Source organism: Panthera leo, chromosome D1 (genome assembly GCF_018350215.1).
Source record: "Panthera leo isolate Ple1 chromosome D1, P.leo_Ple1_pat1.1, whole genome shotgun sequence".
Taxonomy (NCBI): Eukaryota; Metazoa; Chordata; class Mammalia; order Carnivora; family Felidae; genus Panthera; species Panthera leo.
Genome location: NC_056688.1, coordinates 107,327,757 through 107,354,057, shown reverse-complemented (window position 1 = coordinate 107,354,057; position 26,301 = coordinate 107,327,757). Strand labels below are relative to the sequence as shown.

Genomic DNA, 26,301 nt, shown 5'->3' with positions numbered 1-26,301 from the left:
GGGCGGGGCGGGGGCGGGGCCGCTTTGGCCCCGCCCCTCCCTGTCGCGTCGGGCCCGCCCGCCCCGCGTCCGCGGCTCCCCCTGGCGGTCGGGGCGGCGACTGCAGCCAGGGGGGATGGGGCAGGGACATACCTGGACCCCGGCACTTCGCCGGGGGTGCTCTTCTGGACTTGCTTGGGGTTGGAGGAGAGCGCTTGGCGCCGGGGCGATTGTTAGGGGTACAGCCAGAGAGACTGGGTGTAGAGGGCGGTACTGAAGACCGAGAGGGTTCAGCCCGCTAAGGTTTCGGAGGGGCGGGGACGAGGGTACTACTGGAGGGCCAGACTTGGGCCTGGGGCGCCTTGCCCCCACCACACTCCAGCAGCACTTAGCTGAATGCAGGAAAAGCCACTCCCACCCCACCCCCTCTGCCCTCACTTCGCCTCACCCCCCCCCCCCCACCCCTGCTGCAGCTTGGTCTCCCCCTCCCTGGGAGCACTTAGCCAGCTAATGGGCCTCCTGCCGGCTGGCGCCCCTCCCCCGTCCCTAGCCCGGGGAGGCCGGGCGCCTGCCGCCTCCTTTAAGGACCTAAGCATCCCGGCCTTCCAGAGTGAGCCCTAGAATAGCCCCCTCGTTCTGCAGACCCCCGTGACGGAACCTGGAGCCCGTTGGGCTTCCTACGGAACACTGTGAAGGAGACAACTGGTCGCTTGCCCAAAGGGTTCAGAAGCCTCGTGGGTGTCCACGAACAAGGGGGGTTGAGGAGGGGCTCCGCAGTGCCTGGCCTACAGCAGGTGCCCTGAAATCTGCGCTCCAGAGATGGGAGGGGGGAAGGCGCATGGGCACCAGGATAGGTGGGGGCTGCAGCCCCTCCCGCAGGGCTTGGCTGGGGGGGCTCCTGCCTGGGGGCCCCTGTGGGAGCCCCCCCAATACAGAGGCAGTAGCAGCAGTAGGTTTAAAGTAGAACTCATCCAGAGGGGCCAGCCAAGTCACCTAGAAACCCAGAAAGAGACTGGAGCTGGTTCTAGGGGAGGAGGGGGCAGTCAAGGAGGAGCGGGCCCTGCAGGCCCCTTCGCCCCAGGCTCTCAGGCCTCCAAGGGGAGCCCTGCCTGGCACTGGCCATTCCCCAAATCCCCACCTTGTTGGACACCAACTCTAACCTAACGAATCTCCCTGCCTTTGGTAGAGGCCCTGTGGGGTGTGATTATTATCTCCATTTGAGGCCCAGAGAGGGGAAGAGACTTGCCCAAGGTCACACAGCTTTGTAGGAGGATTTGAGCCCTCTGACTTGAAGGCTGGCTCATCCTGCTTCCACTCCTTGCCCTTCAGGAGACCAAGAAAGGAGGACAGGACTTGTGATCCTCTTGTCCTCTCTCACAAGAGCAGCAGGGTCATACCCTTCAGAGATCCGGAGATCACTGGCTCTCACTGGACAGAGCCCTGCAGGGTGGAGAGTGGCCTTTGCTCCCACAGGCTTAGGTTCAAGTCTACCAACAAAACTCAGCCCTTCTGTGCCTCGGTCACCTTGCCCAGAAGCTGGAGGTTGTCAGAGGATGAATAAGCAAATGGGTACAAAATGACCCCGAGCCACAGGCCGCTGGACATCTGAGGAGTGGCTAGCAGACCGTGGGGGCATCAGGGAGGAAGAGGAGAGGACACAGATCAGCCCTGGGGCAGGGGGCCTGCCGGCCAATGGCAGGGCTAGCAGGGCCTAGAGGCAGGCCCTGAGCGTAGGGGCCCGAGCTGTGGGTCCTAGGCCTTGGGCAGGGGTACTTCGGAGAAATGCTGGGCAGCGGCTCCTTGGAAAACAGGATGGGAGCCTGTTTCCCAAGCCTGAGCCTCTCCTCTCTCCCCCCACCACCGTCATGTCTCCCGAGGCTAGGGCAGCCCCATTAAAGGACTCCTTCCTCCTGGACACTTTCTTCCAGTCCTGGTGATGGTAATAGGGTTTCTCGGCAAGCAGTAATGGCGGAAGGAAGGCAGTCTTTCCGCCTCTACCCTCGATTAAGGGAGCGGTTGTGGCCCACGGGACCCTCTCCAGGGCTTCTGGTCCAAGGAGGCACTGAAGGAGCCTTAGCTGCACTCTGGTGGCCGGAGGGGGGGGCGGGGCTGGGGAGGCCACAGTCTGAGGCTGGCAGGATAAGGAAGAGCAGCATACTCCAGTCCCGGGAGGATTCAGGCAGGAGAGCAAGGGCTGAGATGTGGGCCTTCAGCGCTGAGCTCTCAGCCCCCAACCACCGGAGGTTGGTAGAATCAGCCCCCTTGAAGAGGCTCAGAGCCGATAAGTGACTTACTTGCCCATGGCCTCTCAGCGTGCTGGGCAGAGCGCAGATTTGAACCCGCTTCTTCCACTGCCAGGTTCTGTGCAGGGCAGCCCAGCTTCCACCTCTGCACTGACCGTTCTCAGGATAGGTGGCCATGGGGAAGGACTGAACATGGTAGATATGCCATAGAAAGTAGAGAGAGGGAAAAAAAAAAAAAAAGAAAGAAAGTAGAGAGAGGGAGAGTTGGGAAGAGCATTGTCAGCTCCTCCCCACCCTGCCCAGAGAACCCCCAGGGGTACCGTGAAATTTGGACATGACAGGAGGCCTCCCTCAGGGGAGGAGGGATAGGAGAGTCATCACTCAGGGTCACAGCCTCTAGGAGGCAGAGCTGGGGCTGGTACCCAGATCTTTATGGACTGTAGGCTCCACTGCCACAGCAAGTTATGGTCCGCATATCCCCACTCGTAACTCTGAGCACCCCTAAGGCCTGAATCAACGCTCTAGTTCAGAAAGAGCCGACCGGCCCTGGTAGGGTGAGGTGGGGTGTGGTGGGGAACTTGGACTTGGGTAAATTGGCTCAGAGCCAGAGGCCGGGCCAGGGATGGGGCTCCTGGTGGAAAGGCTGGGTCCTGCCTAATCTGCAAGGGTAAGGGTTAGCCCTCCGCCAGCTCTCCAGGCTGGATGAAGGGAGGATAAGGCCAGGACAAGGGCTGGGGAGGGAGGTGAGCCCATTCTACCTGCCCTGGAATGAGTCCTGTGAGCCTGCCCTCAAACCCAGGGCCCTCAAGGAGAAGCCCACCTTGCTATTCCCCCCAGCACACACACACACACACACACACACACACACACACGCACGCACACACACACCATCCCCAGCCTCTGGGTTCATTGTCTCTTTTTCTCAACTACACGGTAAGCCTAACAACGTTCTGGGCTTGAGTTTGGCTGCAGCACCGGCTGTGTGACCCCGGGCCACTCTCAGCCTCTCTGAACCCTGCCTGCTACAGAGGGCTTCTGTGGCATCCAGAGAGAAAGTGTCTGTGAGAGGCTGGGACAGAAACACTGACTGCCCCCCAGATCCTGAGACTCAGTCTGGGACTGCGAAGGGCGAGCCTGCTATCAATGGAAGCATCTCGGAGGAGCTGTACAACCTTGCTGAGTGGTATCTGGGGGTAGGGGGATAAGTAGAGACCTTGTGACAGGGGGCCTGAGCTCCCTCTCTAGCTGTGTTGGTCAACCTCTGTGATACAGTCATTGAAACTTCCACATAGTTTCTTAGTTAACCTTCTGACGGAGCACCTGGGTGGCTCAGCCAGTTAAGCATCTTGATATCGGCTCAGGTTGTGATCTCACAGTCTTGGGATCAAACCCCACCTCGGGCTCCACACTAACGACGTGGAGCCTGCTTGAGATTCTCTGTCTCCCTCTCTCCGTGTGTGTGTGTGTGTGTGTGTGTGTGTGTGTGTGTCTGTCTGTGTCTCTCTCTCTCTCTGCCCCTCCCCTGCTCACGCGCTCTCTCTCAAAATAAATAAGCTTAACCTTCTGAGGAAATGCTAGATACAGAGGAAGCCATTCATTCTTTCACTCGGTCATTTATTCAGCCAATAGTTACAAGTCTGGCTCTGTCACCGGGAGCTCAGCAAGAATCGGGTCATTTGCCCCATCTGCGTGATTCTGAAGCCCAGCCGGTCCCTGTGCTTTGGGCATCAACAGTAAACAAGGGCCACACAGAGCTTGGCCCCATGGGAGACAGCGATCACATAAGAGAAAGACTATTCAAAGATACAGAGCTCAAAGGGTGCCGGCATGAGATACACCATCTGTTTGAGAGAGGTGGGCCAGCTAAGGCGCCTGTGAGATCTGAAGGACAGAAGAGCGGCAGGGCGGAGGATCTGTGGGAGGGAGAATGAGGCGGAACCGACTCTGGCTGGAACCGACTGTGTGGAACCGACTGTGAGGAACGCTTTTTATGGGTCGTCATTCTTATCTTTATTATCGGGAGTGCCGGCTCCCCTATTTCCCAGCCCTTTACTCCTGCGTTTCCTCTTTGTACACATGGAGGTTGCGGGGTGCGAAGGGCCGCGCCCTGTCGGAGCCGCCGAACGAGGGCGCCCCAAACAAGTTCTGCGCTTCCCCTCCCTGGCTCCGCCGAGGGGGAGGGGCGGTCAGGCACGGCCAGGCCCTGAGAACTACATTTCCCATAATCCCGTTCCCCACCGCCATCTTGGCCGGTGGGCGGTGGCAGCCTAGGGTCTAGCCCTTCAGGCAGTTGAGCCGGCTCCGTTCACCCCTAATCTGGGCCTCCACCATGGGTGGTGCGGGACCTCGCCGAGTAGGGTGTCCGGGGACCTGGGCAGCTCCTGTCCGCCTTCTCCACCCCTCCACTCCTGCGAGCCTGGGCCACGTGTCGGTCTACGCGGAGAAGCTTGCTTGCCTTCCGCTGGCCAAGGACCTGAGGACCTAGACGACGGGGGCTCCCACGTCTCCTCTCCAGACCCCCGCCCTGCGCATTGTGCCCACTCCCCTCCATTCCCAGATGGCCCCTGTTTTTGCGTCAGTGAGGACAGAACACTAGGGTCCCGGCGGGAGCGCAAATCCTGGTACCGGGCACTTAGAACGCCTGGGTTTGAGGCAGAAAGGTTAAAAGGGATAGCGGACAGCCAGGCCCAAACCCCTGACGACTAGACCCTCCCCTAGCCCCTGCCCGGGGGCGGGGTGGGAGTGAGGGGCCTGCAGCGGGACTGGCCCTTTAAGGGGGTGTGGTCGGGGGGCGGGGAAGCGAGTGAGACAGAGAAAGCGGCTTCGGCGGCGGCGGCGGCTGCGGCGGCGGCGGCGGCTCGGGCGGCGGCCGCGGGGGACAAAGGGCGGGCGGATCGGCGGGGAGGGGGCGGGGCGCGGCCAGGCCAGGCCCGGGGGCTCCGCATGCTGCAGCTGCCCCCGGGCGCCCCCGCCGCCGCCCTAGCCGCGGAGCAGCGCGGAGCCCAGCCCGCGAGTTAACCCGAGCCAGCGGCCCGGAGCCAGCCGGCGGGCGTCCCGGAGGCGGCGGCGCAGGGAGGGGCCCGACGCGCGCACGTGGCCCCGGCGGCCGCCATGGCGGACAGCGGCCCCGCGGGGGGCGCGGCGTTGGCAGCCCCGGCCCCTGGGCCGGGCAGTGGTGGCCCAGGGCCCCGCGTCTACTTTCAGAGCCCCCCTGGGGCTGCAGGCGAGGGCCCAGGCGGCGCGGACGACGAGGGCCCAGTGAGGCGCCAAGGGAAGGTCACGGTCAAGTACGACCGCAAGGAGCTACGGAAGCGCCTCAACCTGGAGGAGTGGATCTTGGAGCAGCTCACTCGCCTCTACGACTGCCAGGTGTGTCCCTTACTCTGCGCCGACACCCTAAAATCGTTCCCTAGTCGGACTGCTTGGGAACCCCGCCTTGCGCCTGCCTGTCACCCGGAGTCAATGGGCGCTCCGCTTCCGCGCGCTCCCCTCCCTTTCTATACTCCCCGCCCCCAGTGTATGCTCTTTCTTGTCTGACCTTAGGTCACTCCTATCTTTTCCCTCATGACTCCCTCATGTCACTACTCTGGTCAAGCTTGGGGTCCTCAAGAAGCCTCAAGGGATAGCCTGGGCCATGGGCAGGAGGCAAGAGGCTAGTCTGGGCTGGCGGTGGTGGTAAGGTGATCTACCTAGTGCTTCGTAGCCTAAACTGGTTAAAAGGCGCAAGCCTGGTGGGGTTGTAAAGGGTCTGGGCTCTTCTAATGGGCTAGCCTGCAGCTCCATTTTGGTGTAGGGGCAGGCTAGCCTGTCCTCTGGGTTTTGGTTCTCCACCCCATGACTCCTTCCTTGCTCAAATGGTGACTCAGGCCCCTGGGGGGCAGGGTGGAGGAGTGGGCTTGCCCTGTGCTGCCTACCCTAGACCAGCCCTGGAATGCAGCTGGCTCCAGACTGGGTAGACGCTTCCTGGGTGGGGGGAGGGGTGGCAGGCACCCCCTCCCTCAGCAAAGTATGGGCTCTTTGTTTCCCCATTACCAGCCCTGGGTCCTTCCCCATGACCCCTCACCCTTTACTTCCTCCCCACTCCTGGGAAGCTGTGACAGGTGTTTGGGGGAGGGGAAGGGGCTGTGATGAGTTGGGACAGATGGCCCCACCTGTGCACTGATTGAGATGGAGCCCGGAAGTTGGGACAACACAGCTGCAGGGTTCTCAGCCCAGGGTCCCCAAGCCTTTGCTGTCTGGCCCTGTTTGGCACCCAGGGTGCCCAACTGGCAGGGACAGGAAGCTCCCCCCCGCCATCGGGCATTTTGCCTTGGCACAGGCCTGATCTGTTTTCTTCCTCAGACAGCTGCTGCTGTCTGCTGGGCAAAGAAGCCTGGCTCATTCTGCGGTAAGGCAGGGGCCTCAGCCGGAGCCCCTCTCACACCCTCTCTCCCGACTCAGGCCCTTGTCTCTCCCTCCTCCCCCACCCCCACCCCAGGAAGAGGAAATACCAGAGTTGGAGATTGATGTGGATGAACTCCTGGACATGGAAAGTGATGATACCCGGGCTGCCAGGGTCAAGGTGAGAGAGGGGCCGGGAGGCATCAGGGCCGGGTAGGGAGATCAGGGAATAGAGAGCTGCCTGGACGCATGGCCCCTTGGGTAAGCGAAGCTCTAAATTTAGGCCTTCTTTGGTTTTAGTCAGCCAGCCCTTGAGATGTTGGGCCTCAGCTTCTGCTTCCGTCAAATGGGGCTAATGGTGCTCGTCTAGCTGTTGAGTCGCTGTGGTATCGCCTGTGCCTCGGGGGTGGCCCCAGTCCCTTGGAAATAGGTACAGGTGAGCTCTAGGCCCCTGTTCCTTAGAACTCACAGCTGTACTTGTCCCCCCATGCCCTCCCAGGAGCTGCTGGTTGACTGTTACAAACCCACCGAGGTAAGTACGTGGCTGTCCCAGAGGCTGGGGTGAGAGGAGCCTGGGCTTCTGTCATCTTGGGGTCTGGCCTCCCTGATGTCTTCCCTCCTGTCCAGGCCTTCATCTCTGGCCTGCTGGACAAGATCCGGGGCATGCAGAAGCTGAGCACACCCCAGAAGAAGTAAGGGTCCTCGACCCACATGAATGGTGGCTCCCACAGGACAATCGCTGCCCCCCGACCTCGTAGCAACAGCAATACCGGGGGGCCCTGCGGCCAGGCCTGGCGCCATGAGCAGGGCTCCCCGTGCCCCTGGCCCAGGGGCCTCTTCCCTGCCCCCTCAGTTTTCCATTTTGGGGTTTTTTATTGTTATTAAACTGATGGGACTTTTTGTGTTTTTATATTGATTCTGCGGCGCGGCCCTTTAATAAAGCTAGGATATGCCTTTGGTGCAGCTAACGGGCTCAGCTGGTCTCTTTTAGGGGGGACACACTCCTCTACAACTGCTGTCGGTGCAGCTTCTCCCCAGGTGACTGCAGGCCTTCCTGAGGGCCACGTAGCCATGACGATAGCCCAGTGCCGGCTCCCACACCATGAGCTCCAAGTGGCTGGGGAGCTGGAGTGGGGGGAGCGGTGTCGCTGCTGGCAGTTAGGAACACTCCTTTTCCCTCTGGGCAAGGACCACCGTCCCACCTAGGGCCTGGCCCTCACGATCCCCCCGCCACTGAGTCTACACCCAGGTCCTGCAGCCAATAAAGAAGAGGCGTGGGGGGTACCAAGGGAGAGGGTAGGCTGAAGTTGAAGATGTGGCTTCTAAGTCTCTCTGGGCCCACAAACAAACACAGGCTCACTTCATGGGCTTTAAGGGATTTTTTTTTTCTTTCTTTCTTTCTTTCTTTCTTTCAACAGTCTGGTCCCTGATGGGGGCCTCTCCACTGCCCCTCCCCAGTTTGGCTACAGTTCTGAACGTCGCTCGATTTTGAGCAGCTCCACCTCAAACACGAGGGTTGCACCACCTGCAGGGGAGAAATGAGGACAGGGGCGCCTGGGTGGCTCAGTCGGTTAAGCGTCCGACTTCAGCCAGGTCACGATCTCGCGGTCTGTGAGTTCGAGCCCCGCGTCAGGCTCTGGGCTGATGGCTCGGAGCCTGGAGCCCGTTTCCGATTCTGTGTCTCCCTCTCTCTCTGCCCCTTCCCCGTTCATGCTCTGTCTCTCTCTGTCCCAAAAATAAATAAAAAACGTTGAAAAAAAAAAAATTAAAAAAAAAAAAAAAAGAAATGAGGACAGAGTGAGAACCAGGGCCACAGGAAGAAGAGACGGTGGGCAGGAGATGGGGGCAGGAAGGCATCTTACCTGGAATCTTTGGGGGAGCTCCCCGCTCTCCATACCCTGTCAAAGATGCAGAAAGAAAAAGTGAGCTGTGACCGGGCAGAGAGAGAGAGACAGAGGTGTTCTGCAGACATTCAGGCTGAAGCCAGGCCTCTGCCCATCGCAACAAGAAAGCCAGAAATGGAGACAGCAAGGGGCTACAAAAGGCCCAGTAGAGGGCAGAGGGCGGGTGCCAGAACCAAGTGCCCTAAGGGTCTTGCCCGGTTCTCACTACCGGATACAGCTAGACTTGGAAGACGCATAATGAGCGGACGGGACAGAGACCAATGCAGCGGCAAACCAGTCTTCACCCTTCCCCAGACACACCCCCCCAACTCCCCTATCCAGGCTCAGGAAAAGGCCTCTTACCCAACTCTGATGGGATCACCAGCTTCCGTTTTTCTCCCTCACACATCCTGCAGGACAACACCTGTTCAGCGCATGGCAAGCACCCAGGCCCCCTGCCCCCCACCCCATCCCTGGGGCTTGCCTCCCACAATCAACCTCCTCAACCACAGCCATGGCCCCCCGACTCACCCCAGCAGCCCCTGGTCCCAGCCCTTGATGACCTGGCCTGTGCCCAGGGAGAAGACAAAGGGCTGGTTCTGGGGCAGGCTGCTGTCAAATTCCGTCCCATCTTCCAGCTTCCCCTGTGGGACCATGGGAAGGCCAGTGAAGAGGAGGCTCCACTCGGACACACCTCCCCACCCAGCAGCTATCCCCAAGCTGGCTCCCCATTGGCAGCCATAATCCTAGAAGGGGACAGAACCTTGGGCAGCTCGCAGTACATCGTCACTGCTTGCTGGTGCCAAGCTGGGGATCAGACAGTCAACAGCAGAGAAGAGCTATAGAAACTAATGTAAAAGGGAGACAGGACTTGCCCACGGTCACCCACCTCCTTGGCTGAGCAATCTGGCTTCCAAGTCCTTTCAGGTCCCCAGAAGCCCCACCCACCCCAATGTTCCACTCCCTCACCCACCGTGTAGTGCATGTGCAGGACGTCCCCCTTGCGCGACTTGATGGGACAGTGGTCTACCCGCTTCTTGACCCCGATCTGCAGCTTCCGTTTGCCCTCGGCCCCCGCGGCAGTGGCCAGGGCACTCAGGCAGATGGACAATACTGTCAGGACCCAGCTCAGCCTCATGTCTCTGCGGGGACAGACCCCGACCAACCGACCGGGGGGGAGGGCAGGGAGGGCATGGAATATGGGCAGGTACCAGGAGGATTCCACCCCCACCGTACCTTGCCTGCCCACGGGGACCCCCTTGTCCCGGGTCACCACCCCCTCCCCCGGGCTCCGCAGACACACTTACCAGTCCAGTGAGAAGGGGGCTTGCCCGAGGACCCCAGCAGCGGGGGGAGGGGGTCAGGGGAGGCCACAGCAGCCAGGGCCCCGCCCCTTTGCTCACCCCCAGCCCTTCCTTCCCTCCCGGTCCCCAGCTCCACTCTTCAATTCCCGCCCGTCCCTTTACGCAAAGTCCAGACCTTATCTGGCTGCCCAGCAGTTGCCTCGACGGAGCGATCCCATTCACGCCACACCCAGTTGCCCCCCGCCCAGCACACCCACACCTCTGAGGCCGCTGCAGGGGGCCTGCCCCGAGGCACCCACACATCGCCGCTGGGTGGCTCCGGGGAGCCCCGATCCTCCGGAGGCACCCCCCAGGCCGGGCCTGTGGCTCCGCCCGGGGCGCCGCCCCAGCTCTGAGCCCTCGGGGGCCTGCGGGGTACCCAGACCGGCCCCGTGTCTGGTGGCCGCCGAGCCCGCTCCACCCACACCACCTCTCCCGGGGGAGTTCTCGGCCTACCGCGTCGTCCCCAGGCCCGGCCCCCGCGGAGACCGCCCCCGCGTGGACGCCCCGGGCCATTACCTGGGCCTACGCCTTCGCTTTGCTCCTTGACCCCACCCTTTAGCGGACGTAGTTCCGCCCCTTGCCCTGGAGCCCCGCCCTCGATAGAACTAGACCCTCTTTCCTGAACTGTAGCCACGCCACTCACCGACTGAAGGCCCGCCCCCAGTGCCTGGGCTCCGTCCCCTTCGGTCTCCAAACCCGAGGCTCCGCCTTCCGCCTGTTCCAGCTCCTCCTCCAGGGACCAGGCTCCGCCCCCCACCTGTCCTAGCTCCGTCCCCAGTCCCGGAGCCCTGCCTTCTACTGGCACCAGCTCAGAGGTTCCACCCGTCTCCGTCCCACGTCCCGCCCCGACTCCCGGGGCTCCGCCCCGTGCGGCGTGAAAACCCTCCCCCTGCGGCATCCCCAGACAGCTCCGACCCCACCCCCCAATTTCCCCCTGACCTATCCCTCGTTGACACTCGCAGCCCCGGCCCGCTCCTGCCCGGCCTGATCCAGCCTGCCCCCGTGCACCCCGGCTCCCCCCAGCCCGGGCTGTGGCCCCCGCTCACCTCCTCGCCGCGCCCCCGGAGTCAACCCCAGTCGTGCTGCCGCCTGTGCGCAGGCGCGTCATCGTCGCCACCAGGCCGGGCCACGCCGCCCGCCCTCATTGGACTGTGCGAAGCCCGCTGCCGCGCGCGGGGCGGAGCGGCCTTTCCCCCTGCTCCGCCCCCGCGCCGACACGTGACCACGCGCTACTTCCGGTGGCTCTGTAGCCGGTAAGGTTAGGTGAAAGTGACTTCCTAAAGTGCTTTCGGCACTTCCGGCCGAGGTGAAATTAAGGTCAGGCCAACGCGGGTTCCCGGAGGGGGTCTCGAGACGCCATTTTATCTCGCCCCCAGGCTCTCGCTTGACCCTGGGCCTCCTCAGGGTCCACGGGCTCCAGTGGGAAGAGCCTGGGCCTCAGACTTGAGTTTGAGTTTGGGCTGTGCGCTTCGTTGGCAGTGTGACCTTGAGCGAATGCTGTGGCCTGGTAGGATCTGGAAGGCCCTGTAAGGTGGGCTTGTCAACACCCACGTGGCAGGGCCACTGTAGGAGTGCGCCGTGACGTGCTCCACCAGGCCCTGGCCCACAGCCGATGCGCGCCCTTTTCGCCGCGCCAGCATCCGGGCCTGCCTCTGCCTGCCGCACGTTGACCCCCGAGTCCTGACGGCAGTGGTCCGGCTGGGCCCATTCCCCACCCACACTGGTATTTTCAGGTGCCCCGGCACTCAGCAGCGCGCCGAAAACATCTGTCAGTGGAAGTAACGAACTTGTAGTTGGGAGGTAAACTTGAGGGTTAGAGATAGACTTGGGGGTCAGATCTCCAGGTCAATCAGCCTTTCTGAGGCTATTTCCTTAATTGAAAGAGAAAGATCATTAGCAGCGCTGACCTTAGAATGAAGGACCAAGCGAGGGGTGCGCGCGAAGGCTTGTGTGTGCCCAGCACTTAAGTGGGCCGGGGGAGGGGTGGGAGTTCTGGTGTCCCCTGACCCTCATCTGTCTCACTTGAATGGAGCAATGGCATGGTCAGCGACAGCACAGCTGAGAAGAATGATTGGAAATTGGTAATCACCGTCAGGAATGGTCTCTTCTGGTTTAACCCCACCCCTGCCCAGGGCCCAGCAAGATCACTACCGTGCCCTCCAATCTAACACCTCCGAGAAGGCCTCCGTTTGGGTAGCTGCGTTCTGCCTCGGGTGAACCCCTGTCCTCGAATGTCCTGCCTCAGCAAGGCAAAGCATGGATACCCAAAGATGGCCTGTGGTCCACCCCAGGGGCCCTGGAGGCTGCGGGGAGAAGGCTGGGCACTGAGCTTAGGCTGGGTCAGACAAAGGTCAGGAGAATCCCAAGCAGGGGCTGCTGAGGGTGGGGGGAAACTGGTTGGGGTGAGGGAACGTGTCTCCCACACCAAGCCCACCAGCCACAGCCCTTTGGTAGTTCCCTTTCAAGGAGGTGGGGACAGGGCAGGTGCGTGGCTTTAGAGTGAAGCTGAAGGAAGTAGCTTAAATACAGAGCAACAAAAACAGAGAGCCGCCTGGCAGAGAAGACGGGTTTTTCTATCAAGTGAAGACACATTCCTGGAGCCCAAGGGCTGGGACCATAGCAGTCGTCCGTTCCCTCCATAGGCGCCTGTGGAAACTGAGGCGCAGAAAGAGGGGGGCAGCGACAGCCAAGATCATTCAGCGGATCTGGGTCCCACCTCAAGGTCACTGGCCATAACAGACCGTCTCCTTCCAGAAAGGAGCTTTTGTGATGAGCAGGGGAGGGGCAGGGCCTGGATGTAACAGGATTGGGAAGACTGCACAGTTCTGGCTCTACCTGATGGGGGACCTGGGGCCTCACTGCCTCCATCTACACAACGAGGGAGTAAGACAGGCTCGGGGGTCTAGGACGTAGCGCGATACAGAGTGCCTGAATCGCCCAGCCTGGACAGTGGCAAACAAGGACACAGGCAGGGACAGACAGATCCGTCCATCTCTTTTATCAGGGTTGGGGGTCACAGTTCTTAACACCGCAGCCCAAGTCCCCAGTATCTGCAGAGGATTGGCGCCTCGGGGAGGGGACAGTGGGGCCAGCTGTGAAGACGCTCGCTTGCACGTGGTGGTTGAAAATCGAGACGGGACCCCTTCTCTCCCGAGTTAGTCCATGACCGCTGGTGCTGCCGACACGTCTCCTCGTCCGGCTGCCCACCCTGTTGGAGGGCGGCCTTGGGAGAGACCAGGGACGGCTGGAAAGTCCTCTGAGAGGCCCAGGTCCGGGAGCGCTTTCTGCCCACACTGAGGTCTGGGGACTGGGCACTTCTTAACACGTTGCCCTGTTGTCCTCCTCTGGGACGTGGCCTGTGAGGCAAGTGGCCCTGCTGAGTCTGAAAGGCAACGTGTCACCTTCGCAGCTTCCGGCACCTGAGGAAGGGAGGAAGGGTTCTGTTCGTGCGGGCACAGCTCAGCCCCTGCTCCCTAGGTCCACCCTCCTGTTACCTTCTGTGAACCCCATTCTCTCCTAACACTCCTGGCGAGCCCACACGAGGTCACCCCGTGGCCTAGCTGCGGAAGGGAGGAGTGGTGAGCAGCGTCTCAGACAAGGGTGGACAAGGGTTCCACTCTGTCCCCTGGCCTCTCAGAGCCCACGAGGAGGGCACACATGTCTACCACGGGGGCTTTGAGCAAGGCCCAGAGCTTTGCAAATTGGAAGGCGATCCCTCCCACTTTGACTGCAGATGTGACCTCCTCCAGGGCATCTCTGACCGCTCAAAATCCGCGTCAGGTGCCCCTTACCTCAGCCCTTGACCTCCTCTGCCGGCGTCACAAATCCTGACGTCTGACTCCCACATTTAGAACGTGAGCCTTGGTCAATATTTGTTCAACACACTCAATAGTTTCCTCTCCCCTGGCTCTTCTCCCACTGGCAGGCTCACCTTGGACCTGCTCCAAGGGCCTTGATGCCTCCCCAAACAAACACGACCCCACCAGTCCTCACCTGCAGGTGTCTGGGTTGAGCTCTAAGCCCCGCCCTTGGCAACGGAGGAAGCTGCGGCGTCGGCAGCGGCAGCGGCAGGTCCGGGGGTCAGGGCGCTGGCGGCGCTGGGTGCAGCGTGGGCAGAGGGGCCTGGGGCTGGAGTGGGATGGGTGATGTCAGCTGGGGAGGGTGCTCCGGGGGCAGAGTCCCAGCCCGGAACAGAGCGGGGCTGGGGACGGTGGTGGGGAGTGGAAGCCCTAGGAGGAGAAGCAACATGTCTGGGGCGGGAAGGAAAAGTCTTCCCGGGAGCTGGGGTTGGATCGGAGCACACAGACTCGGGGAGCAGAGGAAAAGGGGAGAGGGGGACACAGTGGGGGGAGAAAAAGGGGGCGGGACTGCAGCCTCCCGGCACACTCATACACCCCCTGCCCCATCCACACATTACATCCTGGGTGTGGGGTTTGGGCTCCAACCCCACCTCGGCAAGAGCCCATGAGACTCACCTGTCTGGCTTCACAGCACTCTCCCTCTTTTTTGGTCTGAAAAGTAAGAGGGACAGACAGAGACGAGGAAGAGGAAGAGAATCAGAAGAGCCGAGCATCCTGCTCTTACCCCAGATCCCAGGCCTAACCCAGTTCCGGTCTTGGAAACCTGGCCTCCACTGTGGTGTACCCCCATGCCCAGCACCCCCCAAGCCTGGTCTCTGGGAGCTCAGAAGTGGGGCCCGGCTGGCACCTGCATTCACACTGGCTGTGTTCTTCCAGGGACATCTCGCCCAGCTGACTGCTCGGGTAACGGATCATGAGTATCTGTACTCCAGAGATAGGGGACACACGGTGTGAGAGATCATGAGAGATACAGAGGAAGGGAATGCTCCGTGGGCTGGAGGAACAGCTTGCCCAGCCAAGGCTCTGGCCATTCCTCCCACCACCACCCCCCCGAGCCCCAGCATCCACCCCAGCTGGGCACGCCCCACCGGCCCCAGTACCTGCATTCGGACTTGGTGCTGCCCTGTGGGCACGCACTCCAGGCCGTCGTCAGGGCAGCAGCCACCACAGCGCTGCACGGTCACACAGCTGGGCACCAGCTGCTTGGCCACGGTGCCCATGAGCTCCACGGTCAGGGGCACCACCACCTCCCGGGGCTGGCAGGTGGCACGGGCATACACGTCTATCCATGACACCACTGGGGGCAGAAGCGTAAGTGTTAAGCCCCCACTGGGTTTCCTGTAGCCACTCCCGGGGTTCCCCTATCTCCTGTACCCTGCAGCTGTTCTCCCTGATTCCTTCGTCCCAGCCACCCTCCACTAGCTCCCTCTCTGCCCTCAAAACCTGTCTTCCCCTGCCCAGGAACCCAGGAACCCCACTGCCTCAATTTTCTCTTCTGTAAAATGGGCAGAATAAAAAAGTTTGCATCTTAGAGCGTGGCCGTGATTACACAAGATGATGAGCAAACCCTGTTGATGATGGCTAGCGCGGTTATTGTTGCTATTACCTTTCTTCTGGTGGCCGGGGGTATCAGGCTGGGACACAGGGCCCTGTAGGAGAGAAGAGAACTGAACTCAAAAGTGCTCTCTAGGAAGGGCTAGCCCTGTCGCTGTTCCCAGGGGTCTGCCCTTGCAGTCTAAAGGCTTCAACTCCTCTAGGACATTTTTCCCCGATTGCTCTGCTCCTGGGGTCACTCTAGCTTTACCTGTCCTCTCCTGGCCACCTGGGACCTGCCCTGGCCACGACCCGCCAGGCGCACTCTGCCGGTGGCGGCGGCGACGTCGAATCTCCAAGCCTGGGGCCCGACGGATTCGGAGGCCTCAGGTCAGGAGGGGGCACAGTGGGCGCCCAACCGAGTCCTGCGGGGACCGAGCGGCTCCGCCCCCGGTCGAGCCCGGGGACGGGGTGGGGCAGGGGAGTGGCCCGGGGCTGGGCTGGCGGGCTGGCGGGCTGGCGGGCTGGCGGGCTGGCGGGCAGGGACTCCTCCCGGGGGATGCCCTGGCCAGATTCCCGCCACGCCCCGGTCCTCAGCCCGACCCCGCGGATCCCCGAGGCCGAGGCCGCTCCGCGTCTCCCCACTTCCGCCAACCTTGAGAGAGGGCACGGCGGGCGGGCGGGCGGGATGTCGGGGACGCACGTACCTGGGCGGGGGCCAGCTGCAGGAGCGCGGCGAGCAGCAGGCGGCGGAGCAGGGGGCTCATGGTGCCCGCGGGGGCCGCGCGCCGGGGGCGCCCGCATCGCCCTAGCCCGGCGGCGCAGGGGGCGGCGGCAGCCAGAGCCCCATGGCGCGGGCCCGGGCGCGGCGGGCGGGGGCCGGGCGCGGGGGGCGGCTCCTCCGCGGCCCCCTCCCGAGCCCTGAGCGCAGGCAGCGCAGCGCAGCGCAGCAGCGGAGGCCGGAGGAGCCGGGCGGGCGGGCGGCCGGTGGTGGCGGGCGGCGGCGGGGACGGCGGGGGCGGCGGGGGGCCGGGCCCGGGCTGGCGGGCGGGCGGCTCATGTGACCCAGACACGCGCTCCCCACCGGGCCGCGGGGCGGGGGCGGGGCGGGGGCGGGGGGGGGCGAGGCCGCCGCCGGGGCCCGCCCCCTCCACACACCCCCCCCTCCCGCCACAGCAGGGGAAAGGGGACGCGCCGCCCAGGGGGCCGGGCTCCCGGGTCGCAGCCGCCAGGACCCGGAGGGCGGGGTGCTGTCCACCCCTCCTTTCCCCCCCCCCTCCCACCCGGCGAGGCCCGGGATGGGGGCGCTGGGCCTGAAGCAAGGAGCTGGACATGAGCTTTGAGAATCATTTTATTGCACGCGTTTTGGGGAGTGGGAGTCCCCCGGGGTAGCAAGGAGGTAACAACACAGAGCAGGCCCCGTCCTAGCGGGCCGCTCCGGGGCCGGGGCCTGTGCCCGGAGGCACGATCTCTGGGATCTCTGGGCCTCCAGGTCGGGGCTGCAGCTGCTGCCTCTGCACTCGCTCCTGGAGCTTGGCTCTGTTGGCCCTGCGGGAGAGAGCACCTGGGTGGTCAGGACAGAGGATCCCGGAGGGTGAGGGCAGGACAATAAAGAGAAGGCAGGACAGAGCAGGGACGGACCTGGCCCGGGCCCGTGTGTCATTGTAGATGGCTGTGATGATCCGATCCTTTTCATCCATGAAGCTGCGGTGGATCTGCTCCAGCTTCCTGCAAGGGGGTTGCAATTAACCCTGGGTTTCCCAAACCCTGCTGTCCCCGAGACCCACCCCACCCCCACACCCGCCACGCCACTCTAGGGTCTCAAAGTTTTCCATCTGTGAGGACCTCTGCCTAACTGCCTGTACTAGGCGGGGAGAGGGGCACCGAAGGGCCGGGGCTTATCCAGGGACCACTGGTGACCCAGGTCCCTGGCTGTCCTGTTGAAGGTGGTGACAGCAGCTCCAAACACCAGGGTGTTCCTCACAGGAGACTAGAAAGAGCGTTACACCTAACTCCCATCACTGAACTAGGCAGTGGGCACCAGCCTTTAGGTATCTTGGTCGTAGAACCTCAGTGTCCGTGCCATGCATAAAAGTGGCAGGGAGACAGCCGATTGCCACACAAGGGAGGACAGTGGCTGGTGAGGCCCCGTTCCAATGCATTTCCTTCGGGTGCACGATTTTGGTTGGCCCCAGCACACCCTGGCAGCCGGCATCAAACATTTACATTCAAATCACAAAACTCTGAAAATGACAACGTTCGCCTTCAGCGAGCGTAGAGCTGCCTTTGCCAAGTAAGGAGAGGCCCCGGAGACCTGTCTCGGGCAATTCTTAGCTGGAGAGGCACAGAAGTGCAGGCCACGGGGGTGGGGGGCTTGCGTGGCTGACCACACTGGGCTTCCCCGGCCCTCCGCCCTCTGCCCATCACCCCAGGGAGAAGGCAGGGATGCACCTGAAAGCAGCATAGTGCAGGCCCATGCCCGCCAACATGATCAGGAGGCAGTACCCCAGCACCCGCTGGTTGTGTTTGTGCTGCTGCTGCCTCGACTCCGGTCGCTGAGGCCTCACACTGTGAAACTGGGCCCAGTATTGGGCATTGGGGGATTCCCAGGAGCTGCTGGGAGGGAGAAGAAAGGACAAGGTGGGGATGAGGCTCCCTGGGAGACGGGGGGGCGGGGGGTGGGGGACGAGGCCAGGGGCAGGACGACTGTACCTGTGTGCTTGAGCAGACCCAGGACGGGCTGTTCTTCCTGGAGACTTTGGAGAAGTGGCTGAGCAGAGCTGGCGATCATAGCTGAGGCGGCTCTCCTCCCGGCTGAGCACTCGGTATGCTTCGCTCAGCTCCACAAAGCGGCTATGCAGGGCCGGGTTCCCGGGGTCCCGGTCAGGGTGCAGCTGGTGTGGGGCAGGACTCCCTTCAGGTCTTTTTCCACGTCCCTTCACAGAACCCGTCCCCACCATGTCCACCCACAAAGGCTCAGATCATTCCCAGAGGCCCTGCCTGGACAGTAACCCTCACTCTCAGGGCTGCCCACCCGTCCAGAAGGCCAGAGAGTCAGGAAGCACAGACTCCTGCCCCCTCCCCTTGTTCAAGCCCTCCCCCCCCAGCTGCCTGGCTCTAGCAATATGCCCTGGTCCAAGCTTTCTCTAGAGCAGGCAGGTCAAAAGAAACAAGCCCAGCCCATCACACACAACCCCTGGCTCCTACCCCCAGCCTTTCCTCCCAACAGGCCTAACCTCTGCCCTTGGGGCATCTCTCGCTCTCTATACATGCCAAGGGAATGTGGCACCATCCAGAGTGAGCCACTCAGCACCATTCCTGGGAATGTGAAGTGTACCCTATCTGGCTCAGACTTATACCCCCTCCTCCCCACCTAGGGCCACTGGTACCTCTTTGGACTTGGAGAAGAAAGCTCGTTTAACTTCTTCAGTGCTGGCACTAGGATGCACCCCTAACAGTTCATAGTAGTTCCTGGGGCCAGACCTGTGGAGATAGGCCAAAAACTGCAGGGGCTATGGAAACACAGAGAATATTCCTCTCCTCTGCCTCTCAGCCCTATTGGGCCACACTCTTCAAGTCAGTAACCAGGAGGTGAGAAAGCTGAGGCTGCTGCCAAGGGAGATCTATCTCCAAATCATCCCTCCCTTTTTGAACACTTCAGGCATGGTGCAGATCAGAACATCTCATAGGGTAGCCCTCAGATCCCTTGGCTCAGAACCACCCAGAAAGCCTGTTTAAAAAAAACAGAGTCCAGGGGCGCCTGGGTGGCGCAGTCGGTTAAGCTTCCGACTTCAGCCAGGTCACGATCTCGCGGTCTGTGAGTTCGAGCCCCGCGTCAGGCTCTGGGCTGATGGCTTGGAGCCTGTTTCCAATTCTGTGTGTCTCCCTCTCTCTCTGCCCCTCCCCCGTTCATGCTCTGTCTCTCTCTGTCCCAAAAATAAATAAAAAACGTTGAAAAAAAAATTTTTTTTTAAAAAAAACAGAGTCCAGGGGCGCCTGGATGGCTTTGTCAGTTGAGCGTCCGACTTCGGCTCAGGTCATGATCTCATGGTTCGTGAGTTCGAGCCCCGCGTCGGGCTCTGTGCTGACAGCTCAGAGCCTGGAGCCTGTTTCGGATTCTGTGTCTCCCTCTCTCTCTGCCCCTGCTCTGCTTGCACTCTGACTCTCAAAAGGGGAATAAACTGTTAAAAACAATATATTAAAAAAAAAAAACAAAAACAGATCCCTCAGCCTCCACTTAATTCCTGCAGATCAGAATCCCCAGAACAGGGCCCAGAAATCTGTATTTTTGTAAAACCCCCCCATCCCCGCCCCCAAGCCCCCAAGTGAGTTATGCCCAGTGATGCTTGACCACCAGAGTTGTGAAAAGAGCACTGAGCCTGGCTGGGACTCAAATTCCACTTTTTGCCACTTAACTCGCTGTATGATCTGAGGGATTGTCCCTTAATCTTTGATCTTGTGTCCTCAGTAGTGAAGGTGAAAGTTACCTGAAACAAGCCCGTACAGCACCTGACAGCAAGTAGAGAGATCACAACTATCGTAGTACCCAGGTCCAAGCCTAGAACTGGGCAGGCCTTCCTCAACCCACTGGGTGACGGGGGCCATGCCCCCCGGCCCCCGACTCACCGCTGCCCGGTGGCCGCTGAGAAGAGCCGGGTGGGAGGGCTGCGGGGCCATAACCGGCACAGGCACAGGGACAGCATGGCGACAGGCAGACGGCTGGTGAAACGAGGCCACAAAGAGCAGTGCATTGAGACCAGGATGGGACCAGACGTCAAGTACTCCGGGGCCAAAGTGGAGGGTCCAGCCCCGTTTACTTGCGAAGGCAAACTGAAGCAGGCTTGGGAGACCCAGGGGCAGTGGGGCCTCCTTTACTCAGGACCAGACCCCAGTGTCCTGAATCTGTCCCTGCTTCTGACCGGCGCGTCCTGGGCCCTCCCTCACACTGGTCTCGGCGTCCGGGACAAGCAGTCCCGGACGCGGAGACCCTCTCCCCACCACCCTGGCGGGAGGAGGTGAAGGAGGGGCCACGCCAAGCCCCGCCTCCGCTGCGCTCACGGATTTCGCGGCCACGGCCGTCTCTGCGCCTATTCAGGCTCCACCTCCACATTCTCATTGGCCTAGACACCAGGGCCACGCCCACCAAGCCGGAAGGCCCGGACTGCTTCGGAAGGCCCCACCCCCGCACGCCCATTGGCCTTTGGCGCCTCGGGCCCACCCAACGAGGTCGAGGCCCGCGGACCCGCGGAAAGACGCCGGCGTTGCGGCCCTCAGTGAGGCTGTCCGCCCCGCTTTTGTGGCTCCGTCCCGGGAACATACCTGTTACTCTGCTCCGCAGCGAGGTGTCCTTTATAAAGCAGCTATAGCAGACCCGGACCCTCACCACAGCCTGGGCAAGGAGGCACGCCCCTCATCGCAGTTTGCAGACGGCAAAAACTGAGGCTGGGTTTCTTTGTTTTTGTTTTCCCCCCCAGGACACTCGCCCCGTCTCTCTCGCACACCCAGATCTCTCCCAGCGCCCCTTCCCTGTCTCATGAAAACAGCAGATGCCGATGGGATCCAAGAATAAAGTCCTTTATTGTCTTTCAAGTTGTGATAGGGCTGGGGACTAGGGCGACTCAGGTGGGACTTCCTGGACCTGGTTGTAGAGGAAAATAGCGCCTTTGGCCGAGGGGCAGAGCTCAGCCCACATTTCGGTCTCCTGCAACCTCCGCACGCTCTGTGGGGAGAAAGTCAGACGCCCCTTACGTCCAGCCCTCCGGTCTCTTGCAGGGGCCGTGCCCAGTGTTCCTGAGCCTCAGAACCCTCTGCACTTCACCGTCCCTAGGGAGACACGTTAAGGAGGCTGAAGACGTTCCTGGACCTCTCTTGGGCTGAGGGCATCCCCAGTGAAGTCTTGTGGCCCTGGAGGAAAGCTCTAAGATTTGGCGGCTTCATCTGACCCAGCCCCCGGGGGAGACAGCCATGGATCACCAGGCCTACACAAGCCCCAACACCAGCAGCTTGTCCAAGCAAGATACATCTTGCTCCTTCACACCTGTGTTTCCACAAAGAGGACTCCTGTAGATTCGTGGGCCTCAGCTCCCCCACTTACGTAGTGTTTCTTCACCTGCTCAGAAGTCAGGCTGCACCTGCACAAGGACATGAGAGTGGCTTGGGGAGTGCCCAGACCCCGGCGGGTCCTTGTGGAACCCCAGCTGCCTCAGCCATTCCCCTCAGCCACCCACCTACCCCAGGACCCAGGACCCTGCACCCCAGAGCTCACTCACTGGACGTAGAACTCGGCACTGGCACGGCCGGCACTGGTCTCATTGCGGGCAATGCCCAATAGCCGTGGCTGGCTCAGGGTGTGCAGCGGCACATTCACCTGGGGCAGGGGGTCCACCAGTCAGTGCCCAGTGTCCCCATCCCTGCCCCTCTCAAGGGAGAACGTTACCCTTGCACAGCATTTTACAGCTTGCAGTTCAAATGCCCAGAATCACAGAATGTCAGAGGCCGGGCATGTTCATGTTACAGATGGGAAAGCAGAACCTGAGATATTGAACAACCAACCGCTCAAGGCCACCCAAGGCAAGTTCGTTGTGACCGGGACTCTCATTTACTCCTCTCTTCAACAAACGGGGTGGTGGGTGGAAATAGGCAAGACATTTATCGTCGTTCTCCTTGTAAAGGGGAAGAGCTCGAGGCACGCAGAAACGAGGGCTAGAATTCCACTCCACTTGTGTCTAGCTGCAAAGCCAAGCTCTTTCCTCAATGCCAGATGCCTGCAGACCCTCCCGCCAGCCCACACCTGTGGAATTCTGGTATGTTCTACCCCCTCCCTTCTTGCCCACCTGCCGGGGCCACCCCTCCTCACTCACCTCATCACAGATCTCCTGGAGAACACTGGAGAAGAGTTCGTGCACCACCAGCTCCCCAGGGAGGTCTTTGTGCAGGGGGCTGTCACCAGGGCACAGGGCCTGGGAGAGGTCAGGCTCAGCCCCTATCCCCATCTCTTCCCAGCCTGCCTCCCCACATATTTGCTGGCCCTGAGGGCCTGGTTAGGCACAGAGTTGAGTCTTGGTGACCCCCCGACTCGGGCCCACCTTTTCCAGATGGAAAACCAGAAATCCAGCTAGGTCCTCTGCCCCCCAGCCCCCACCCCTCCCCATCATTCCCTAGCTTCCCACAGGCCTGGGATAAGGGTCAGTGGGGAGGCTGAGGTGCTGCCCTGAGCAGACTTTCAGAGAAGCACTAGGCCAATCCCCCCTTTAAGGGATGAAGAAAACAAAGGTGAACTGAGTCTTTGTGCCTTTGCACCCAGGCTGGCATCTCACCTGAGGCTCAGCGTGCCCACCAGGCACGTCCACCAGTCCAGGTGCCTCGGCCACCTGCCGAGAGCGACGCAGGAAGACCAGGAAGTTATCTGCAGTGGCCAGTGTGGCGCCAACCCCCAGCGGGTCTGCCAGGTAGGCCTGCTTGTCACCCCAGTCAGTGGCCCCCTGCTGTCGCAGCCAGGCAGCTGAGCTGGCCCAGTTGGTGCCCAGGAAGTCTCGGTAGGAAGTAAGGCCCAGGCGCAGGAGCAGCTGTGGTCCCTGTGAGCCAGTGGGTGCCAGGATGGCTGAGTGCAGGCGGAACTTGGGGGCGTCAAAGAGCCAGGGCTGAGCCTGCAGCCGGCTCTCCCAGATGGCAGCGATGGCCTTGTCCCCTCCTGGTAGTGGGCGACGGTCATAGTCTGGGCTCAGCTCAGCCTGCACCTGCTCCTCCGGCAGCCCACCTGGGGGGCACTGCAGCAGCAGGGACACTTCAGGGTCCATAGTCTGGACGGGGCAGCTCTGGGGGGAGGACACAGCCGGGCTTGTCACCCTGAGAGCCCCACAGAGACCCTTGGCCCCGGCAGCTGGCCCCCTCTGCCACAGACCTCCCGAGGTGTACCCCCAGCCCTTCTGTACCCCCTTGACCACTCCCTGGGCAGTAAAGTGTCTTATCCTAAGAGCCCGGAGGTCCCTGCAGCCAGACATCCCTGGGACTCACGCGCATCACAACCACCCCGAGGTCCTGGGTCCAGCCACCCCTTTATGCCCATTTCTCCCAAACCCAGGATCCTGCCTTCAACCTCTGATGCGCCGGGACCCCTTCCGGGGTCCGGAAGCTCAAACGTCCAGCCGGCACTCACCGGCCGACGAGGCCCGCAGGCTCCTCCCCTTCGCCTGAAGCGGAAGTGCCCGCCCCCTTCTTCCTCGGCTTCTCATTGGCCGCTCCCTGCGCCCGGGGCCCTCGGGGTCGCCAGCTCGGCCACCACCGGAGTTGTGAGCCTGCTAGTCTCTGTCTTCCTCCTCCCAGCTCTGTCTTGGCCTGCTCAGAAGCTTCCGCCCCGTTAGCCTGAACGCCCGGCCCCCTCCTCAGGCCCGCTTTGCGGGGCAGACCCGCGAACCTGGAGCGCGGCGGCTCCTTTTCCCCCCGGGATCCTTGGCGGACACAGTGTGACCTTGGGCAAATCTTGCTTGCCGGGCCTCAGTTTCCCTATTTGCAGGAGGGAGTTGGGGGTGGGAAGTGAATTTAATGAGCTGAATGTCCCCGTCCCAGCTCTCACATCCTGAGGCTTTGTGACTTGCTGGGCAGGGTGGGGACATGAAAGGGTCCTTAACACAGTCCCCACATTATCACTGTACCCAGCAGGTCTTAGCCATGAACTCCCCTGGAGGAAGGAGGCAGGAAGCTGCAGGACCCAGGGGTAGAAGGGCTCACAGACCCCGGGAACAGGTGCGCACCCTCCACCCTCACCACCCCACCCCGCCCCCTTTCTTGGTGGGAGGGTAAAGGAGGAGGACTCAGCCCTGGCTCCTTGGAATATGCTGGGGGGATGGGAGTGAGCGCTGATGGGTCATACTCTTCCCAGAGAGCACAGGGATTCCTCTCCCTCTGGTCTCCCTCTGCAGCGGGTCACTCAGAGTTCAGGGTGGGCAGCAGGGCAGGAGCACTACAGGGACCAGGGGCCACCTCTGGGCTCTTACAGGACCGAGATGTGCAACTGTCCAAGGCTTTGTCCTACGCTCTGCGTCACGGGGCCCTGAAGCTGGGGCTTCCCATGAGGGCTGGTAAGTGAGAGTCTTAAAGACTGGGGTGAGGAGTGGTTGGAGGGAGGGAGCAGTATGAGCCTATCTGTGGCTGTCCTACCCCATGGCCCTATGGGGACGGTACAGAGGGCACATCCTCTCCATTTTCAGGGAACCCCGAGGCCCAGAGCCCAATATCATGTCTGGAGCAAACTGGGAGAGGACCCTCTGTCCAGGCCATGCCTGGTGATACCTGTGGTGCAGTGGCCCAATAAACACTTACCCCAGGAGTGGGCACTGGGGGGTATTGAAGTAACTGGTGTTTATTGAGTACCCACTCTGGGAAGGGTACTATGCTAAAAAGGGTCACTTTATCTTTGTGACCCTCCATGAGGCAGATCCCATTCCCATGTAAGTGGAGGAAACTGAGGCCCAGAAAGGGCCGCCCCTTAGCCTGAAGCGGAAGCGCCTGCCCCCTTCGTCCTCGGCTTCTCATTGGCCGCTCCCTGCTCCGGGGCCCTCAGGGTCGGCTGCTGGGCCACCACCGGAGTTGGTGAGCCTGCTAGTCTCTGTCTTCCTCCTCCCAGCTCTGTCTTGGCCTGCTCAGAAGCTTCCGCCCCGTTAGCCTGAACGCCCGGCCCCCTCCTCAGGCCCGCTTTGCGGGGCAGACCCGCGAGCCTGGAGCGCGGCGGCTCCTTTTCCCCCGGGAACCGTGGCGGACACAGTGTGACCTTGGGCAAATCTTGCTGGCCGGGCCTCAGTTTCCCTATCTGCGCCAGAAGGTCACACGGATGAGCCCCTGTGGACCACCCCCCCCAGGCCCAGGCTCTGTTCTGCTTGCCTGGAGTTCCCCCTCTTAACTTTGACCCAGGCCTGAGCACCCTGCCTGTCTGCAGATGGCTTCGTGCCCCTGGATGCCCTCCTCCAGCTGCCCCAGTTCTGCGGCTTCTCAGCTGAGGATGTTCGGCGCGTGGTGGACACGAACCAGAAGCAGCGGTTCGCCCTGCAGCCAGGGGACCCCAGCACTGGCCCTCTCATCCGGGCCAATCAGGGTCACTCCCTGCAGGTGGGGGCTAAGGGGACACGTGGGAGAGCCAGGTGGGACCCCTGCCTGTGAGGGGGTCTCACTGCTGTCTATTCCCCGACTCGTCCCAGGTACCTGAGTTGGAGCTGATGCCCCTGGAGACCCCCCAGGCCCTGCCCCTGACGCTCGTCCATGGCACATTCTGGCGGCACTGGCCTTCCATCCTGCTCAAGGGCCTGTCCTGCCGGGGAAGGACACATATCCACCTGGCCCCAGGACTGCCTGGGGACCCCGGTGTCATCAGTGGTCAGTGCCCCTCCCCAGCTACTCCCACCCACTTTCTCCCATCGGGTCCCTCTCCCAAGGATCAAGCTACCTCCAGGCATAGCTCCTCTTGTCCGAGGCCACTATATACTCTGCATGGTGCAGTAGCCCCTTCCCCGTACCGAGCCCAGGACCTCCCACTGAGCCTGCCCAAGTTTGGAGACTGCCACCCCGAGCGCCCCAGGTCCCAGCTCCAGTTGTCTCCACAGGCATTCGGCCAAATTGCGAAGTGGCCGTGTTCATCGATGGGCCCCTGGCCCTGGCAGGTGAGTCTTGACACAGCAGGGACTGCCCTAGGGCTTCAGAGAAGGCATGAGTCACATCTCCGGCCTTGTCTGCAGACGGGGTCCCCTTCTTCCGTTCTGCCAACGGAGTGATCCTGACTCCGGGGAACGCCGATGGCTTCCTGCTTCCCAAGTACTTCAAGGAGGCCCTGCAGCTACGCCCTACCCGTGAGAACCACCACCCTACGCCCTCCTGTGCCCTCTGCCCGCTCCTCTTTGCCAGCTCCCAGCCCCAGGCTGACTGAGGTCTCCCTTTCCCTCACCAACTCTTGTCTCTCTCAGGAAAGTCCCTGTCCTTGGCTGGTGATGAAGAGACCGAGCGTCAGCATGGCCCCAAGCACAGCGCCAGAGGAAAAAGGATGACCCAACAATAAAATATTTATTTAAAAAAAAAAAAAAAAAAAAAAAGG

At 61.6% G+C, this 26,301-nt stretch overlaps 6 protein-coding genes across 20 annotated transcripts; 2 read left to right on the top strand and 4 right to left on the bottom strand.

The window, feature by feature from the left end:
- The first annotated feature begins 5,165 nt into the window (after positions 1–5,165).
- PPP1R14B (protein phosphatase 1 regulatory inhibitor subunit 14B) lies at positions 5,166–7,565 on the top strand. Its single transcript, XM_042906154.1, is given in 6 exon segments — positions 5,166–5,202; positions 5,205–5,308; positions 5,310–5,591; positions 6,700–6,783; positions 7,102–7,134; positions 7,230–7,565. Coding segments are annotated over 6 exon segments (609 nt in total). The 3' UTR covers positions 7,299–7,565.
- A 382-nt stretch (positions 7,566–7,947) lies between these two features.
- FKBP2 (FKBP prolyl isomerase 2) lies at positions 7,948–10,986 on the bottom strand. 5 transcript variants are annotated; one of them, XM_042906146.1, is made up of 6 exons: positions 9,965–10,344; positions 9,459–9,627; positions 9,017–9,129; positions 8,849–8,895; positions 8,465–8,500; positions 7,948–8,127 (listed from the first exon to the last, which is right to left on the bottom strand). In XM_042906146.1, exons 1-6 carry the CDS (start codon positions 10,342–10,344, stop codon positions 8,066–8,068), a joined length of 807 nt encoding a protein of 268 aa, XP_042762080.1. In that variant the 3' UTR covers positions 7,948–8,065. The 5 variants fall into 5 exon arrangements, with proteins under 5 accessions (XP_042762080.1, XP_042762082.1, XP_042762084.1 ...); XM_042906148.1 differs by lacking the exon at positions 9,965–10,344 and adding an exon at positions 10,878–10,986 and having other exon boundaries at positions 7,950–8,127; XM_042906150.1 differs by lacking the exon at positions 9,965–10,344 and adding an exon at positions 10,475–10,556 and having other exon boundaries at positions 7,950–8,127.
- A 1,828-nt stretch (positions 10,987–12,814) lies between these two features.
- VEGFB (vascular endothelial growth factor B) lies at positions 12,815–16,080 on the bottom strand. 2 transcript variants are annotated; one of them, XM_042906152.1, is made up of 7 exons: positions 15,932–16,080; positions 15,298–15,340; positions 14,792–14,988; positions 14,539–14,612; positions 14,307–14,342; positions 13,825–14,060; positions 12,815–13,250 (listed from the first exon to the last, which is right to left on the bottom strand). In XM_042906152.1, exons 1-6 carry the CDS (start codon positions 15,989–15,991, stop codon positions 13,847–13,849), a joined length of 624 nt encoding a protein of 207 aa, XP_042762086.1. In that variant the 5' UTR covers positions 15,992–16,080; the 3' UTR covers positions 12,815–13,250; positions 13,825–13,846. The 2 variants fall into 2 exon arrangements, with proteins under 2 accessions (XP_042762086.1, XP_042762087.1); XM_042906153.1 differs by having other exon boundaries at positions 13,825–13,959.
- A 477-nt stretch (positions 16,081–16,557) lies between these two features.
- Positions 16,558–20,282, bottom strand: DNAJC4 (DnaJ heat shock protein family (Hsp40) member C4). 2 transcript variants are annotated; one of them, XM_042905127.1, is made up of 6 exons: positions 19,851–20,282; positions 18,614–18,707; positions 17,937–18,118; positions 17,676–17,840; positions 16,866–16,952; positions 16,558–16,772 (listed from the first exon to the last, which is right to left on the bottom strand). In XM_042905127.1, the coding sequence occupies exons 1-6, from the start codon at positions 19,973–19,975 to the stop codon at positions 16,649–16,651; spliced, it is 777 nt and encodes a 258-aa protein (XP_042761061.1). In that variant the 5' UTR covers positions 19,976–20,282; the 3' UTR covers positions 16,558–16,648. The 2 variants fall into 2 exon arrangements, with proteins under 2 accessions (XP_042761061.1, XP_042761062.1); XM_042905128.1 differs by having other exon boundaries at positions 17,676–17,837.
- A 495-nt stretch (positions 20,283–20,777) lies between these two features.
- NUDT22 (nudix hydrolase 22) lies at positions 20,778–23,410 on the bottom strand. 7 transcript variants are annotated; one of them, XM_042905106.1, is made up of 6 exons: positions 23,380–23,410; positions 22,541–23,038; positions 22,085–22,183; positions 21,494–21,591; positions 21,262–21,355; positions 20,778–20,943 (listed from the first exon to the last, which is right to left on the bottom strand). In XM_042905106.1, exons 2-6 carry the CDS (start codon positions 23,018–23,020, stop codon positions 20,833–20,835), a joined length of 882 nt encoding a protein of 293 aa, XP_042761040.1. In that variant the 5' UTR covers positions 23,021–23,038; positions 23,380–23,410; the 3' UTR covers positions 20,778–20,832. The 7 variants fall into 7 exon arrangements, with proteins under 7 accessions (XP_042761040.1, XP_042761039.1, XP_042761037.1 ...); XM_042905105.1 differs by having other exon boundaries at positions 23,320–23,400; XM_042905103.1 differs by having other exon boundaries at positions 23,313–23,395.
- A 40-nt stretch (positions 23,411–23,450) lies between these two features.
- TRPT1 (tRNA phosphotransferase 1) lies at positions 23,451–26,265 on the top strand. 3 transcript variants are annotated; one of them, XM_042905110.1, is made up of 8 exons: positions 23,451–23,512; positions 23,879–23,966; positions 24,220–24,301; positions 25,156–25,325; positions 25,415–25,589; positions 25,817–25,873; positions 25,949–26,059; positions 26,174–26,265. In XM_042905110.1, exons 2-8 carry the CDS (start codon positions 23,892–23,894, stop codon positions 26,263–26,265), a joined length of 762 nt encoding a protein of 253 aa, XP_042761044.1. In that variant the 5' UTR covers positions 23,451–23,512; positions 23,879–23,891. The 3 variants fall into 3 exon arrangements, with proteins under 3 accessions (XP_042761044.1, XP_042761045.1, XP_042761046.1); XM_042905111.1 differs by having other exon boundaries at positions 23,458–23,512; positions 23,882–23,966; XM_042905112.1 differs by lacking the exon at positions 23,451–23,512 and adding an exon at positions 23,527–23,684 and having other exon boundaries at positions 23,883–23,966.
- The last annotated feature ends 36 nt before the right edge of the window (positions 26,266–26,301 follow it).

Bases quoted from the DNA above. Each gene is read 5' to 3' on its own strand.
- FKBP2 (XM_042906146.1), bottom strand. From the start codon at position 10,344: ATGGCCCGGGGCGTCCACGCGGGGGCGGTCTCCGCGGGGGCCGGGCCT. The intron at 9,628-9,964 runs GTCTGGACTTTG...CTGTCCCCGCAG, and splicing joins CTGCTGGGCAGCCAGATAAG to AGACATGAGGCTGAGCTGGG. The intron at 8,128-8,464 runs GTAAGATGCCTT...TCTCCCCTGCAG, and splicing joins AGCTCCCCCAAAGATTCCAG to GTGGTGCAACCCTCGTGTTT.
- VEGFB (XM_042906152.1), bottom strand. From the start codon at position 15,991: ATGAGCCCCCTGCTCCGCCGCCTGCTGCTCGCCGCGCTCCTGCAGCTG. The intron at 15,341-15,931 runs GTACGTGCGTCC...TCTCTCCTACAG, and splicing joins TGCAGCTGGCCCCCGCCCAG to GGCCCTGTGTCCCAGCCTGA. The intron at 14,343-14,538 runs GTGCCAGCCGGG...CTTACTTTTCAG, and splicing joins CACAGCCAGTGTGAATGCAG to ACCAAAAAAGAGGGAGAGTG.
- DNAJC4 (XM_042905127.1), bottom strand. From the start codon at position 19,975: ATGCACTGCTCTTTGTGGCCTCGTTTCACCAGCCGTCTGCCTGTCGCC. The intron at 18,708-19,850 runs GTGAGTCGGGGG...CTATCTCCACAG, and splicing joins TCAGCGGCCACCGGGCAGCG to GTCTGGCCCCAGGAACTACT. The intron at 18,119-18,613 runs GTACCAGTGGCC...GCCCCACACCAG, and splicing joins TCTTCTCCAAGTCCAAAGAG to CTGCACCCTGACCGGGACCC.
- NUDT22 (XM_042905102.1), bottom strand. The intron at 21,356-21,493 runs GTGAGTGAGCTC...GTCCTTGTGCAG, and splicing joins AGTGCCGAGTTCTACGTCCA to GTGCAGCCTGACTTCTGAGC. The intron at 20,944-21,261 runs GTGTGAAGGAGC...TTCTCCCCACAG, and splicing joins TCCTCTTTGTGGAAACACAG to AGCGTGCGGAGGTTGCAGGA.
- TRPT1 (XM_042905110.1), top strand. From the start codon at position 23,892: ATGAACTCCCCTGGAGGAAGGAGGCAGGAAGCTGCAGGACCCAGGGGT. The intron at 25,590-25,816 runs GTCAGTGCCCCT...TTGTCTCCACAG, and splicing joins GGACCCCGGTGTCATCAGTG to GCATTCGGCCAAATTGCGAA. The intron at 26,060-26,173 runs GTGAGAACCACC...TGTCTCTCTCAG, and splicing joins CCTGCAGCTACGCCCTACCC to GAAAGTCCCTGTCCTTGGCT.